The 14122-nt window shown below is 33.2% G+C and overlaps 1 protein-coding gene across 4 annotated transcripts in view; it reads right to left on the bottom strand.

Moving 5' to 3' along the window:
- The window catches only part of phkb (phosphorylase kinase, beta), a 58206-nt gene that overhangs the window by 14592 nt on the left and 29492 nt on the right, over window positions 1-14122 (bottom strand). For all 4 annotated transcript variants that reach the window (XM_088614188.1, XM_088614187.1, XM_088614185.1 and 1 more), the window contains 6 exons: window positions 13165-13222; window positions 12707-12784; window positions 11199-11357; window positions 10813-10907; window positions 2063-2118; window positions 1031-1124 (listed from right to left, as the gene is read on the bottom strand). In XM_088614188.1, the coding sequence (XP_088470314.1) occupies window positions 1031-1124; window positions 2063-2118; window positions 10813-10907; window positions 11199-11357; window positions 12707-12784; window positions 13165-13222 (540 nt within the window). The remainder of the gene's footprint in view (window positions 1-1030; window positions 1125-2062; window positions 2119-10812; window positions 10908-11198; window positions 11358-12706; window positions 12785-13164; window positions 13223-14122) is intronic.

Below are 14122 nucleotides of genomic sequence, written 5' to 3' on the forward strand. Positions count from 1 at the left end.
AACTCAAAACAGGATTATACAGTATATACACAGCGTGAAAAAATCTTAAATGTTGATAAATATTCACTTATATATTTGATTATTACTCTTGGTCATTAGACAGTTTTATTACATGACGTGCACATTTTACTAGAAAAATATGCTTGTTACTTAATTATATAAATTATTCTTGTTAGTTTTAAGATAGTTATATTCATTGTGACACTAGATGGAGCCCTATAACCCTTATTACTCTGCTTCTTGAGAAAGAAAAAATGTAAAACACTACAAATCAAAAGACATCCAAAAATGATGGAGAGAACATAATTTAAGGTAATCATTACAATGAAAAGATGAAACATTCAATTAAAAATTAATTCTATTGCAAATTTAATTTCAAAATCCCTGGCAAGTAAAGGAAGTTAATGTACTGTGTCTAGGTCTATGTTTAAAACATGTACTTCCAGAAGTAAAAAAGGGTAACAAAAAAACGAAAATCTGATTACCAAAAGTCAGTGTTATTGTTACTTGATAAAAAGGAGAACCTAAAAAGGCTTAATAAAGGGCATGCTCCTACTATAGAATTAGAAGCACAAAATCAGTTTGCAAATACAACATTATACAAATAACATTCTACAAAATAAGATAATATAAAACAAACAGTTAATAAAGAGCAATCCTATCTTTAAAAATGTACAACTGGAAATTTAACAAAATCACTCTCCAAAATATGTTTTTGTAAACCTTTAAACCAAATAATGCAATGCTAAAAAAACAGCCTGTCCTCTGTCTTTGGACTACATTTCTTTTCAAAACAACAGCTAAAAAAAACAAGGTTAGTTTTTTCTGCTCAGTGTAAATCTAAAATACCAATAAAAGGGCTGTTCAAAACAATCCACAGCTTTTCAAAGTTGAACTTAACCATCGATGCCACAATATGTAAAAAAATGTTAATAAAGGCAGGTAGAATCAGCAGTAAAACTGTAATTTTGAATCCCAAGTAGGACAAAAAGGACATACATGAGACAGTAACGTCAGCATAATAAATTACCTTCACTAGCTCTTGCTGCGGCCATATTTGTATGGGCTCCACCTGCTGAGGGGTTTGTGTCTGAATACCATAGGTGTTCAGGAAGACTTGCAGGCTGAAAAACAAAGTCCACCTTTTCATCTTCCTGAATGGAATGTATGACAAATGTCTGAAGATATGTTTTGCAGTGAATTTTTGTATTTTGTGGAAGGCATAAAGAAGTATTAACTGTTGTTGCCAGCAGCCATATCACTCTACAACTCACAACTGGCAACCCACTGAAGCTCAGCAGGTGTGAGCCTGGTCAGTACCTGGATGGGAGACCTCCTGGGAAAAACTAAGGTTGCTGCTGGAAGAGGTTTAAGTGGAGCCAGCAGGGGGTGCTCACCCTGCGGTCCATGTGGGTCCTAATGCCCCAGTATAGTGATGGGGACACTATACTGTAAAAAGGCGTCGTCCTTCGGATGAGACGTAAAACCGAGGTCCTGACTCTCTGTGGTCATTAAAAATCCCAGGGAATTTCTCGAAAAGAGTAGAGGTGTAACCCCGGAGTCCTGGCCAAATTTCCCATTGGCCCTTACCAATATTTTGGTTCTGGTTAGTTCAGTGTAGGGAAGTTAGGGAGCATGAAGACGCCGAAATCTTTAGATTTTTGTTTGTTTGGGTTAGTTAGGTTAGACTTCACTGTATTCGCTAGATCCGTTTGGTTTTGTTATTTTCTTTCCTTTCGCACTGCTCACTTTCCTTTTCTCTGTGCGTTATTGTGTCCTGTATACGTACCAGTCACTTATTCACCTTTTTAAAATAAATCACTTTCGCACCAAACTTTTGTTGTCACGCTTCCTAAGTCCCTCACCAGAAACCCACCTACATCCAAATCCATCCTAAATGTTACATCCCTTAACCCCTGGACACCTGGGGATGAAATTAAATAGATTGCGATAGAGTGCCAAGACAATGGTTTTCTTGTCACCTCACTTAAAGCAGAAGACTTATAACCAACTTAATAACATCCAAATGTTCAACAGATTTTTAATGTGTTATCATACTTACCGCTGGCTCTCAGCAATCAGAGCAACATGAATCACCACGTCATTTTCAATAGGACCCTGGAAAGCAGAGCAAACTTGCATCAGCAACTTGAATCCAGATCTTGTTAGTATAACATCACAAGTGCCATTAAAAAGAAAAGCAGAACAATGACAGCCTTATAACTTCTCTTTAAACAGTTAATTAATAGGTAAGGAAACATGGCATCTGAGATTCTCTCCTGGAGCTTTTTAATCAAGCAGAATGCAAAGATAGCATATCAGCTGTGTGGGATTCAAAGCTGTATATCTTTATCACCCGAGGGGGCATATTGCCAAAGACATTGTAGATGACAAAAGGGCTGAGGTCTGAGATGTGCTGCCACAGATGATTTATAAATAATATTCATAAATGTAGCTATTATGAGTCATCCATAATAATCATCTTACATGTGAATACAAGTTTACCCACTCTGGAGACCCAAAATGCAGGTTGCTTTTCATTTCAGTAAGTCGGTCACTATGATTATTCTTCAGAATGAATGTTCATTAAAAAATGTGTTTCTGTACCGTCTCTTTGTTAATTACAATTGGACAGCATTTTCTATTAGAAGCACACACATCTGGGTTATAGCATGTAATTGAAAAAATATTTTCAATTCAAACCACTACTTTTCATGTTGTGCTATTTTCTTTTTTTTACAAAGTCAGGTCAAACTTTGATCTGTTTCTTAAAGGCTTTCTATAAAAATGACAGTACTTCAGGCTTCACTTAGAAGTATAGACTGCCTTAGCCGGTATAAACAGGGTGAACTTGTCACCTCCCAATTACAAGCACACATCGCACGAGCAGGCATCTGATATAGGCTTTTCAGCTCCAACATACAAAGGTAGATGAGCAAGAGCAGATGGAGCATAACAGCTCTATGGAGACTACAGCTTGGTTCATTGGCAACAGACATACTGTATAACACAGTTCTCAAGGCTTCTATTCAGCTTTGATTTGGAGAAATCCAATTCATGCAATATCTGTAAGTACTTGCAATCCTGTCAGAAATGCTAAAAAGACGTACCCCAGTCCATAGAAAATATAATAAAAATCAACCATCCATCCATTTTCTAACCCCTTCTTCCAATTAAGGATCATGGAGGAACCATAGCTTATCACGTCAAGTAACAGGTGCAAGGTAGGGCACAGCAATGCTTACCACTGCACATGGTGACACCTAAAAATCATTGTTACTTTATTTTTTTAAAATGTTTTTGTTTATGTTAATTTCTCCCTCAGAAAAGACTTATATTTAAAAATGTTTTAGAAACAAAATTAAAGTCACATTTCATAAAAAGTACAGAGATACTTTTGACATTAGGCTAAAGTAGCTATACATTTTTCCACATTAAATGAAAAAAGAAGCTCCACTATCTTGTTTTTGACTTTTCAGCATTATGGTATTTCTTTTTACACAAATTTCTCACAATACACATTTGCAAATAAGATTAGTCATGGGCAGTCCCAGATCACCAATTAAAATTAATTTTATTCAGTTCCATTTTTTCCCCCAATAATAAATTATGACCATACAAATAAAGCACAATATACATTTTTGAGCAATTTAAACAGACAACAGCAACTTCAGTAACCTTTATAGATACTGTAATACCCTATAGTCTATTTTTACTGTATTCATCTGATTAAACAATCTAGGTATTTACCCTACATAGTAAGTCACAAACTGTTTATATTTTAGTAGACATTAAAAATACAACTACCGTGCACATACAACTTTGTTCCTAACTACAATAATAGAATGTCCTTTTAAGGAACATTAAATCAGATTTATGAGTTCTGTATTAAGGAAGAAGATGTGTTATAATGCTTCCCCAGGTACAGGAAAGTGTAATGTTATTTGTCATGAGGATTGGATTCATTTAGATGTTAAGCTGTTACCATCTATATTTACAGTTATATATTATATATAGGCTACCATTAGAGATACATTTTATGTAAACATTTAATATAGAACATATTCCACTCACATAAGATTAAAGGGGTACTGAAACTAAAAAGCACATTAATTAAAATGAGAAGACAACATTCTTAAACAGTCTTTATTTTTTTACGTCAGTGAGGCAAAAAAGCATATACTGTATGTTGTATCAACAGTGCCTTCATCTGCGCTTTTTGAAAGCAGACGGCTGAACTCCAATAAACACTTTAAACAAAATGTGACTAGTTCAATTAGTTTCATCCACATTAACGTTCAGCATTTATATCCTTAAATGAGTTATATGGTAACTGAACCACAGTTGAATCACTAGCTTAGATTTAAAAACATCCGCTAATTAAGGTAAAATTATACACACAGAACACATTGCTGCTATCCATAAAAAGCAGCAAATGCTGGGAAAAAAAATGCTACAGATTTTACTATGCAATACCTTGGGCATGATTTCTTTGAACAGTTATCACATTATATACACGGTACACAGTTCAGCACTTTGTACAGAGTTTCTGGGTCATCACCCATTGCTGAATCATCCATCAAAGAACAGCAATTAAAGGATACTCACCAGGCTATACAGAAAGCTGTCAGACCATTTTTCAATTCCATGACAAATCTTTTTCCACCTTTTTAACTACAGTTACAGTAAGACTCCAAAAAAGATCATACATATAATGCTAGAATACATTATATCAGGGATATATTAGGCTTTATTATTATATTGCCACAGAGACATATTATTTACAGCTACTTACAATAAAAAAACAGATTAACTAAACAAAATAATTGAATGTTTTTTAACAACCCTTGTTGTCCTTGTTGAGGTTTTAAGCTGCCTTATTTACTGTATATTTAATTGAATATGCTCAATATACAAAAAAAAATGTTACATTATCCCCTAGTGTGTAATGAAATAGACAACATCATCACGAGTCAAGAATATTTTTTCCCAAGTCACGTACAATGTATGCAATAATGCTGGGAGGAACAGTCTTTCTACACAGCATGAAAACTCATATTAAAGAAACTAGTTTTCTGTGCAAATTAAAAATGGTGTGTGAAAAAACCTAAAGACAAAATATTTCAAAACATGATGAACAAGTGAACACAATTTAGTTTTAAAATGCAATGTGGGTTATCACTTAATCAATGTCTGTCTGTAGTAATTAATCCTAGAAACATTACCATAAGTACACCAAAATTCCATCCATCGCCGCAGGATGTAAAAAATGTATCGGATACATGGCACATTAAGGAAATATCGCCTAAGGCAACTTCTCAGAATACACAAGGTCAAATATATGATTGGTGGAAGTACTAATAAGACAACAAATTTAAAATGTTTTAGTTGAAAAAGTAAACTAATTGTGAATTCAACAGCGCTCCAATGCCTGTATTGAATCTCTGATTGCTCCAAAGCGAGCCAAACAAAAATGCACATCATGTCCCCCAAAACCAGCAGCCCTTTTTTATAAAGTATATTATCTCCAGAGCCACACTAGATGATCGATCCATCCATCCAGTTGAACCAACTGAACCCAAGGCCCCAGCGCTGTGAGGCAGCAATGCTAATTATTGATTACCTATTACTTATTATTATTGATTAGCATGTTTACCCTCAAAATTGTAAAGCAAGCTACATAGAAGGGGTATGAAAATCTGAAGAGTGAAGCTGGACATTTTCACCAACCTTAAGAAATAAACTTGTAAGAAGATTTCCTCTTAAGAATGAAATCTTCAAGGTTCTGTTAACTAAGGCTTTTATGTGTACAGTGAGAAAAATGTCAAGGGTTTTTGGTTATGTTGCAAAAAAACTCTCAGTGCATTTATTAAATCACCACCATGACACACTCACATCTGTTCACCTAGAGACAAGGCTTCTTTTGTCTCAAATATTATGAAAGGTGGAGGAGACAATGAATAATAATAATAATATAAAAAATTGTGAAGAATGTCTCACTCAAGTACAATTACACCATAACGTAGATACCCTTTTCAAGAACTATCTTCCACCTGGTTTTACATGGTACCCATCAATCTGCTTTCTGTTCAAACTCATGTTTAATGTACAGTATGAACTACTAATTGGTGCAAAGGTTTAGACAGCCAAACCAAATCTTGGATGCTAAGCCATGTTATCACATCTCTAACAAAACCCACAAATCATAAAAAATGCACAAACAACCAACTGAAAAGTAATAGGAATGTACCAGTTTACAAAACTGATTTTCTTATTTAAAGTGCATGCTATTTCCATGCATTTTAATGTCTGTTTGCGTACTTAAGCTTTTACATAATAAAAAAAAAATCATAAAAGACACAATACATCCACATTGCTTATATTCTAGAGAACAGTAAGCATAGAGATGCTTTTCTTAAAAAATGTAGCAAAACTATATAAAAAATAAATTCATATGTACTGTATATCTTGAATCTGTTTTGGGTGCCCAGCAATGGCACTAGTTTTGCTTTGCATGCATAGTATGTTTGATTGTGCTAGTGAGCAATATACAAACACCATGTAACAGCTAAAATGAGGAAAATACATATTATTCCCAGATGTTTACAAGCATCTTGTGAAGATATGTGGAATAAATTGAATTGTTGCCAAGTGTTTGTGATTTTATTTTTTGTGAAATTGTTAATTGTGTTTCCAGACATATAAAGTACACATACATTTAATTGAAGTCAATCACACAGCATTTTCAAAAAAAACATTTAGTACATTCCCTGTTTAATGAGAAACTAAATATATTATACTCTGCAACAACTAAACTGATGAAATGGGTACGATACAGCACTTTCTGTAAGTAGAAAATGTGTATATAGCCTATTTGTGGACTTTATTTCAAACATTTTATATAGTTTAAAAAAAAACTCAAAACACACACAACAACAAATCGCAATGCTCTAAAAAATTCTGATGCGATTACATGGCAATTTTGAACAATGCTGGCAACCCCTTCCCCCTGTGGGCCCTTGATAATCGATGATAACCTACTACAACAGTCAATGAACCTTGCTGTAATAATGCATGACTTCAGTATTCAGGCCACAATTTTCCATTGATTTTATTCACTGAAAATACATTATTAAATGCAAGTACCTCTATTCTTACACTTGCCACATGAGTTTCCAGGGATAAAAGATTAAACAAAGTCCTTCTTTATTTTTAGGGATTCAATCTTGCTGATATTTATGGATCTTTGACACAAATTTGTGCTTGAAAAAATCCTGTCTTGTCAAGAGCTTTCTTAGATCAGATTATTTATAAAAGATAAAATAGTTACATTGATTACCAGGAAGCACAGGCAGCAAAGCAGCTAAAAACATAAAAAGCATTAATGCCACTGTGGCATCACAGACCCTGAAACTTTAATCCAATTTACCTGTCATACTAGAAAAACAAAATGCCAATTCAGCTCCAGGCCAGGTTGCTTGTTATGGGTCTACTCTATGTGCATGTCATTTAGCCATTTGCCTGTAACAGCATGTCACAAACATCTATTGCACTAAATGATTTCTCTCTGCTGAAAATGGTCATATTAAGGCATGGCTGTAATAAACCTAGATAGTTTTACTAATTTTCTAGAATTAACGGCAACAATATTTTCCACACAGAATAATGTCTTTGTCATGAAGCAAGACAGCAAAGTACAAACAATACAATCTTCAATATGAAACCTACTATCTTATGAAAGTTAAACAGGTGAGCTGTTATTTACCATTAATGAGGTTTGAAAATGGATATTTCAGATGTTATTTACCATTAGGTAGATTTGAAAATCAATGAATCAAAGAACAGCCAACAGGTTTCTTATCATAAGCTACTGTTCCAATATACAAGATACAGGTGAACTTTATTTAATGCTTTATCTAATTTTAGTCATTCTAAAATTCTTAGAAACATTAGTCATTCTGTTTACAGTTATAAATAATCTTCGCATCCATTTAATATTCCTGAGAAACATAATTATGTATTTTTTAATTTATATATAATCTTCAGCATTTTGCATTTATAAATTCTATCTTTAACATACAGTACTAAATTTAACGTGTTACTACATCAATGGTGGTCAGTGTAAGTATCAACCTAAGTAACAAAGTATTGAGAAGAGAATGAAGAGCCAGAAAGTCAGAGGCAAACAAAACTGAGATAAAATAATAATGCCCTCGTCTTTTAAATACAATACTAATACAACTATATTAGTGTATATCCTTGCAACATAATGACAGTACTAGACAACACAGTGTACAAATATCTTGAGCTTACAGATGTCTGTGTATTTTGTAATCTCAAGCTCTTTTCTTATCTATTAGTAGAGGTAGTCCTATGAGCTTTGCTGATGCTTGTTATGGTTGTAGAGTAACCTGTTGAGAAGGTCAAAATCTCTCTGGAGGCAGGCTCAGATGAAGACTTATCACTTTCTTTCAAACAATAGCAACCATCATTCATGCAGCACAGACCTGGAAGGTTAGTTCTGGTTAAAGGTTTTGTTTTGTCTCTCTTCACTTGTGGATAGGCATTACAGTATCTTCACCTCAGATCATGAAGCAACTGTGTGGGTGACTGAAAGCTTCTAGCAACAACAATACTTGAGGGTTTTTCCATCAGCCTCATCTTAGTAAAGAAAATACAGAATACATGCATTTCACAACATAAGATATTTATCTTATACAATAACAGTGAAGGTGTTGCCTTTAAAATAAGTCAAAATTGCAAAATTGTATACTTATATAACTTCAACAATGTGTTGGAAATGATTAAAAAAAACAATGAAATGCATTAAAGCAAATTAACATTCTCTGACAGTGATGTAAAAATGTGTTTTTCCTGTATTTTAAACTCTCCTGTGTATAACTGGTATTTCACCTCTGAGCATCTGGCTCCTGTACTACTTTAAATGAAAGAAAACCAAAACCAAAAAGCATAAAAATGTCTTTATTTCCCATCAATACCTAAACAGGCAAGGGAGGAAATTTCAATTTTCAATTTTAAGATCAGCAATAAGTAAGAAAAAAAACATCTTATCCTTGTTTAGAAAGCAAAGCAGAACCATTCATTTTCTTCCTCATAATGAGTCAAATCAAACAGCAAACACCAAAGAGAACAAATACAGACAGATTTATTGCTTGATAGAACTCAATAAATATACCTTGATGTTCTTTAATTACATAATTTTATCACTTTATACTTCTTTGTAAAATGAATAATGGAAAACAGCATCCCTCAAATGATTTCCTTCAATTCATATTGTATAGTTACTGTAGTTGTAGTATAGTTATCTATGAGATGCAGTCAAAGGCTTTTTTCAAGAAAGTTCTACTGTATCTGTATACAAAAAGACCTTGTCGAAATTATTGAACTGGAAAGCAATTTTGCTTTTTTTCAGGGCGTACTCAACAAATCACTTTTCCTGCAAATCATTGAAAATCAGACTTGCTAAAAAAGAATTAAATTTACCACATACAAATAACCACATTCAGACATTCTGTTGAGGTTTTTATAGATCTAGACTAGAACTGTTACTTTTATGGGAAGTGACCCAGACAATTACTCAAATAATTTGCAGCATTGAACGTTTTGCAGATATGCCTCTTGTTAGTTTGGCACAGGGGGTATTGGTAGACCACATATTAAGAAATTCCAGTTGCATCCAGAGAATTACAGCATGCTATATGCATTGAATCAACCATAAAATAAGCCTACAGACAAACAAAGACAAAATGCAAACTCTAGCAATAAAAAATTATATTTGAAATACCGAGTTAGACCATGGAGTAAGTTACATTGCTAATTACTAGGGCATAGACCCTGTAACACCGAGGAGCAGGATAATATAACACAAGTACCTTCCCAACACAGAGGGAGTGGAAATGAAAGAGCCTGGAGAGACAGCTTGAAAGCCATGAAACTACAAGTCACTAGCAAAGGAAACTTGAACATTAATAAAAAAGGCACAAAAAAGGACTATGATGTTTTTTGAATGACTGTCCAAACAACTGAATATTAAGCCTAATATTAGATTTTTTATCAAATACTTAATCAATTTTGAATCAGAAAAGGCAAAAACCTTTGTGTGAATGATGCATTCTTCAAAAAACATTACTTATGAAAACAAAATAAAGAAATTAAAACAAGAATATGACTGCCAAAATTTCTCCAGAAAACACCTATACAACCTGTCACAAACCAAACTTAAATTCTACAGTCTAGCTGTGATTATCTTAACAGTCTAAGCTATTCATCTATTTGAAAAATGTTCTTAAAAGCACAGATCTATGTAATATCACTTATACTTCAAATGAAAATGAAATCAAATAAGATGTGCATACTTTGAAACAATAGACAAGCAACAGTTAGTGTGAATATTATGCAGTTCCATTACAATCAATCTTTGAAGACTTCCAGTTTGTCATTTTCCTTTTTCATAGGCTTTGTGAATAAAGAATAAATACAATCTAAAATAAGAACTATTAAGAATGATTTATTAAGGTTTTTCTAAGAAACAGAACAGGCCTATGATGAATCTAGTACTGTGCTGTACTTCATAATGGCTAATGTGATAATTGTAATTTAGTATAACCCAAATAGTGCATGAGATCCTTAGATCAATTAGACACTAGCAAGCAAATTAGATGGACAAATAGCCTCCTCTCATTTGTAATTGTTCTTATGCTCTCAAACGTTTCAGCTGAGCTCTTCTGAAAGATATTCATTATGTGTCAATGAGCCTGGGATTGATGAAATGGTGGTATCATTATGATTTACCTGATTGGAGTATCTCATGCTGACATTCCTCTGATCTTCAGGTGGCACATAGCGCCTCACTGGGTCAAGGTCTTTTGGGCTAATCAGACCATCCACTGATCATTAATCCATTACATGAAGGGAAAATGAGACAGTTTTGTTTTTAGCATTTCAAAGAGAGTGTAGTTTTAGAATAAAATGATGCAAAGGATTCCTTGCCCTGCTTAAAAGACAGAACTTTTGACACAATAAAGCTTTATGTGGCAATAACTTAACTGCAAAATCTACTCAACAATCACTTGCAAGAAGCAATTGCACTAAACACTGAGCACTTCTTTTCCTGCACTTTTATTTGTAAAAGGCAAAACATTTCACCCATACTGATCTAGTTATTTTTTTTTACTTACCAAGCAGTTTTGCAATGTGATAGAGGGCCTGCCCCCACAAAAAAAGTCTCCCATCACGTCCAGAGTTACTGGGAAAACGCTTCTGGCTCCCATGATTCTTCTGCTCGGCCTCTACAAAATCAGCTGGCACATGGTAATACTTCGGGATAATAGCATGCCCTGTGGAGGTATTTGAAAAATATATACTTCAAAGAAAATGAAGAAAAAAGAAGTATTGTTCATCAGACAAGCAGAGCCAAAGGGCTATGTTTTTTCTTTTCAAAAGAAACAGATGTGATGGATCCAAAGGAGAGACTACCAAGCTTGTCTGTGTTTTAAGCCATTTAATTTACAATGCAATATAACAATATATGGCTTGCTGGAAACAGATATTTCATGTTTTATGCTGTGGCCCAAAAGCCATATTTAATCTTCCTTTTATTATTAATCAAGGATTCATCCCTTAAAGAACCAAATCTCAAGCTAAAGATGCAGCCTAGCATTTTCTACCATTTATCTACATAGTCTAAGACAGCAAATTCTTAACATTAATTAAATGCATATAAAAACATACTTGGGAGAGATACCTTTTCCATAGCAAACCAACCTACACGAGTCCTCAATGGATTAAAGCTATGTCAGCATTATGAAAAACCAATGCATTTTATAAAAAAATGGGGAATTCATTTGCAAGAATAAAATGACTTAAACAGGATCTCAGATGCCACAATAATTTGTTACCATGAAAAACAGTGCAAATGTTTCTATGCATGTACTTTCTTGCATAGCTTGATTTATTTCCAAAAGTCAAAACAATGAATGCAATTTCTTACATTAACACAAGTGAAACTCGAACATTAGTGATATTTTGAATATTATTTTGAAAACTGAATCAGAATTTATAAGTGCCCATATCTATATTTAAAAATGAAAAAAAAAGATTAAGAAGGATATAAAAATAACAAATCGATTCAAAATGATTAAAACTTAGTTTTTTAAAAATCAAAATCCAGTTAAAGAAAAAGAGTGCAGTAATGGAAAGGAATATTGCAGTGAAGGCTAAAATACGTTTTTTTCAGTATTAGAACAGCAAATGAGCCATCAAGAATGAAGAATGAAGCAAACATTTGGAAAAATGAGAATGTTTTTAGACAATGAAAGGGAAATGCGTGACGTAATAAAAACAGTATTCCCCTTAGGTGTTTACTAGCGATTAATTCAACAATACTGTACATCTACAAACACTCAAAGTTAATAAATCCCCAACTTGAGACTTACATTTATACTCAAGCTAATAATACATATGAACTTATAAGCCATTAGTACAAAAGTCAAAAGTCACTGAAGCCCCTCCCCAGACTAGTGAATCGCAAATGTAATGTTCATCAATGTGGTGATAAAAAGTCAAGTAACTACAGACCCATAACTCTAAATTCTATTACATGTGAGGTGATGGATACACATTTAAGATCTAAGCTCTAAAATATCCTATCTTGAAATAATATCCTAGTAAACAGCCAGCATCTTACCATCATAGGAATGAAAAATCACAGGATCCAGCAATTTCTTATATTCTTTCACTTGCTCCGAATTTCCTCTAAAAACACCTTGAATGTAACAAACAATAGAATAAAATGTTACCATTTTTATCCCTCTGAAACATTATAATATTAAAAAATAATTTACCCTAAAGATGTAAGCACTCACTAAAACATGACAGGTACTAATCCTTCTATTTATGAGTTTCTGTAAAGAAGAATAATTCAAACACATTTACCAAAGTGAAATAAAACATTGCATTGATGATATTAATTTTATATTTACAGTTCTGAAATTTGAACTTATTTAGCAACAAAAGTATTTTAAAAAACAAATTACTAGTGATCTATTAATTACTAGTAATTTTTAGAAGCTTAACAACTGTGATAAGGATACATTACAAAGAAGTATAAAGGTAATTTTCATTAAATGGATGATTGTGACTTACCATCAATTATCATGTAGATGTAAAACAATGGAAACTCGCATTCAATTCCATCAAAGAGCTATAAATATATGAACATGTTTTAATATGCAAATCATCTCTATAAATAGTTTAATAATAAAGTACTATACAAACTTATAATAACAAAAAAAGTGCCTTGGCTTTTGAGAAAAGAACACTGCATTAATATGGTTTGTTAAATTACTTCTTTTTTTTTAAATGGGTTGTTCCAAATTATTAATAAGAACCTTCCAGCTGTGGGACTTAAAACAGTTAGATACGTTTATTTTAATTCTCAATATATTTTATCACTTACAGTATATAAGAAATTTAAGTTCAATTCAATTTCAAGTATTCAATTTAAATTCAATGTTCAATTATGAACAAAATGACCAGCATTTTTGTAGCAGGGGCATTGATATGTTATTGAACAGACAGAACCGACATGGGATCAATACAAGCTGTACTGCATGTCTGTGATACATGTTCTGTATCAGGTTGCATACAGTATGTTGCCTTGTGGGCTTTTCACTATCCCCATAACACCTGGAAAAGCATGTGCTTGTTCAATAGTCTCTGGGTCCTAGATACCACATATCTTCCTTCATATACGGTATGTCAAATAGGACAATCAAGGTATAAGTGTCTTAAAATCATGTTGCAAGAATTCACTCTGTTACTTGAGCAGGCAGTGTGACAATGTGTGTTGTCTTACAGGAATATATTCATGTTAGGTTGAGCCCACAGTAAAGGTAGCACATGAGGACACAGGGACTTGATTAATGTAGCATCAAGAAGTCAGATTGCCAGATGCAATTAATTAATTCCTAATGATTAGTTTGTTATACAAAACAATCACATTAGCATATTATTCTGCACATCACAGACATACTCAAGGATGTCCATCAGGGGGTCTACACAAAACCTTGATTGATTGTTCAAGAGAAATTAGCTTCACTGC

This window comes from Lepisosteus platostomus, chromosome 20 (genome assembly GCF_059453375.1).
Source record: "Lepisosteus platostomus isolate fLepPlt1 chromosome 20, fLepPlt1.hap1, whole genome shotgun sequence".
Classification (NCBI taxonomy): Eukaryota; Metazoa; Chordata; class Actinopteri; order Semionotiformes; family Lepisosteidae; genus Lepisosteus; species Lepisosteus platostomus.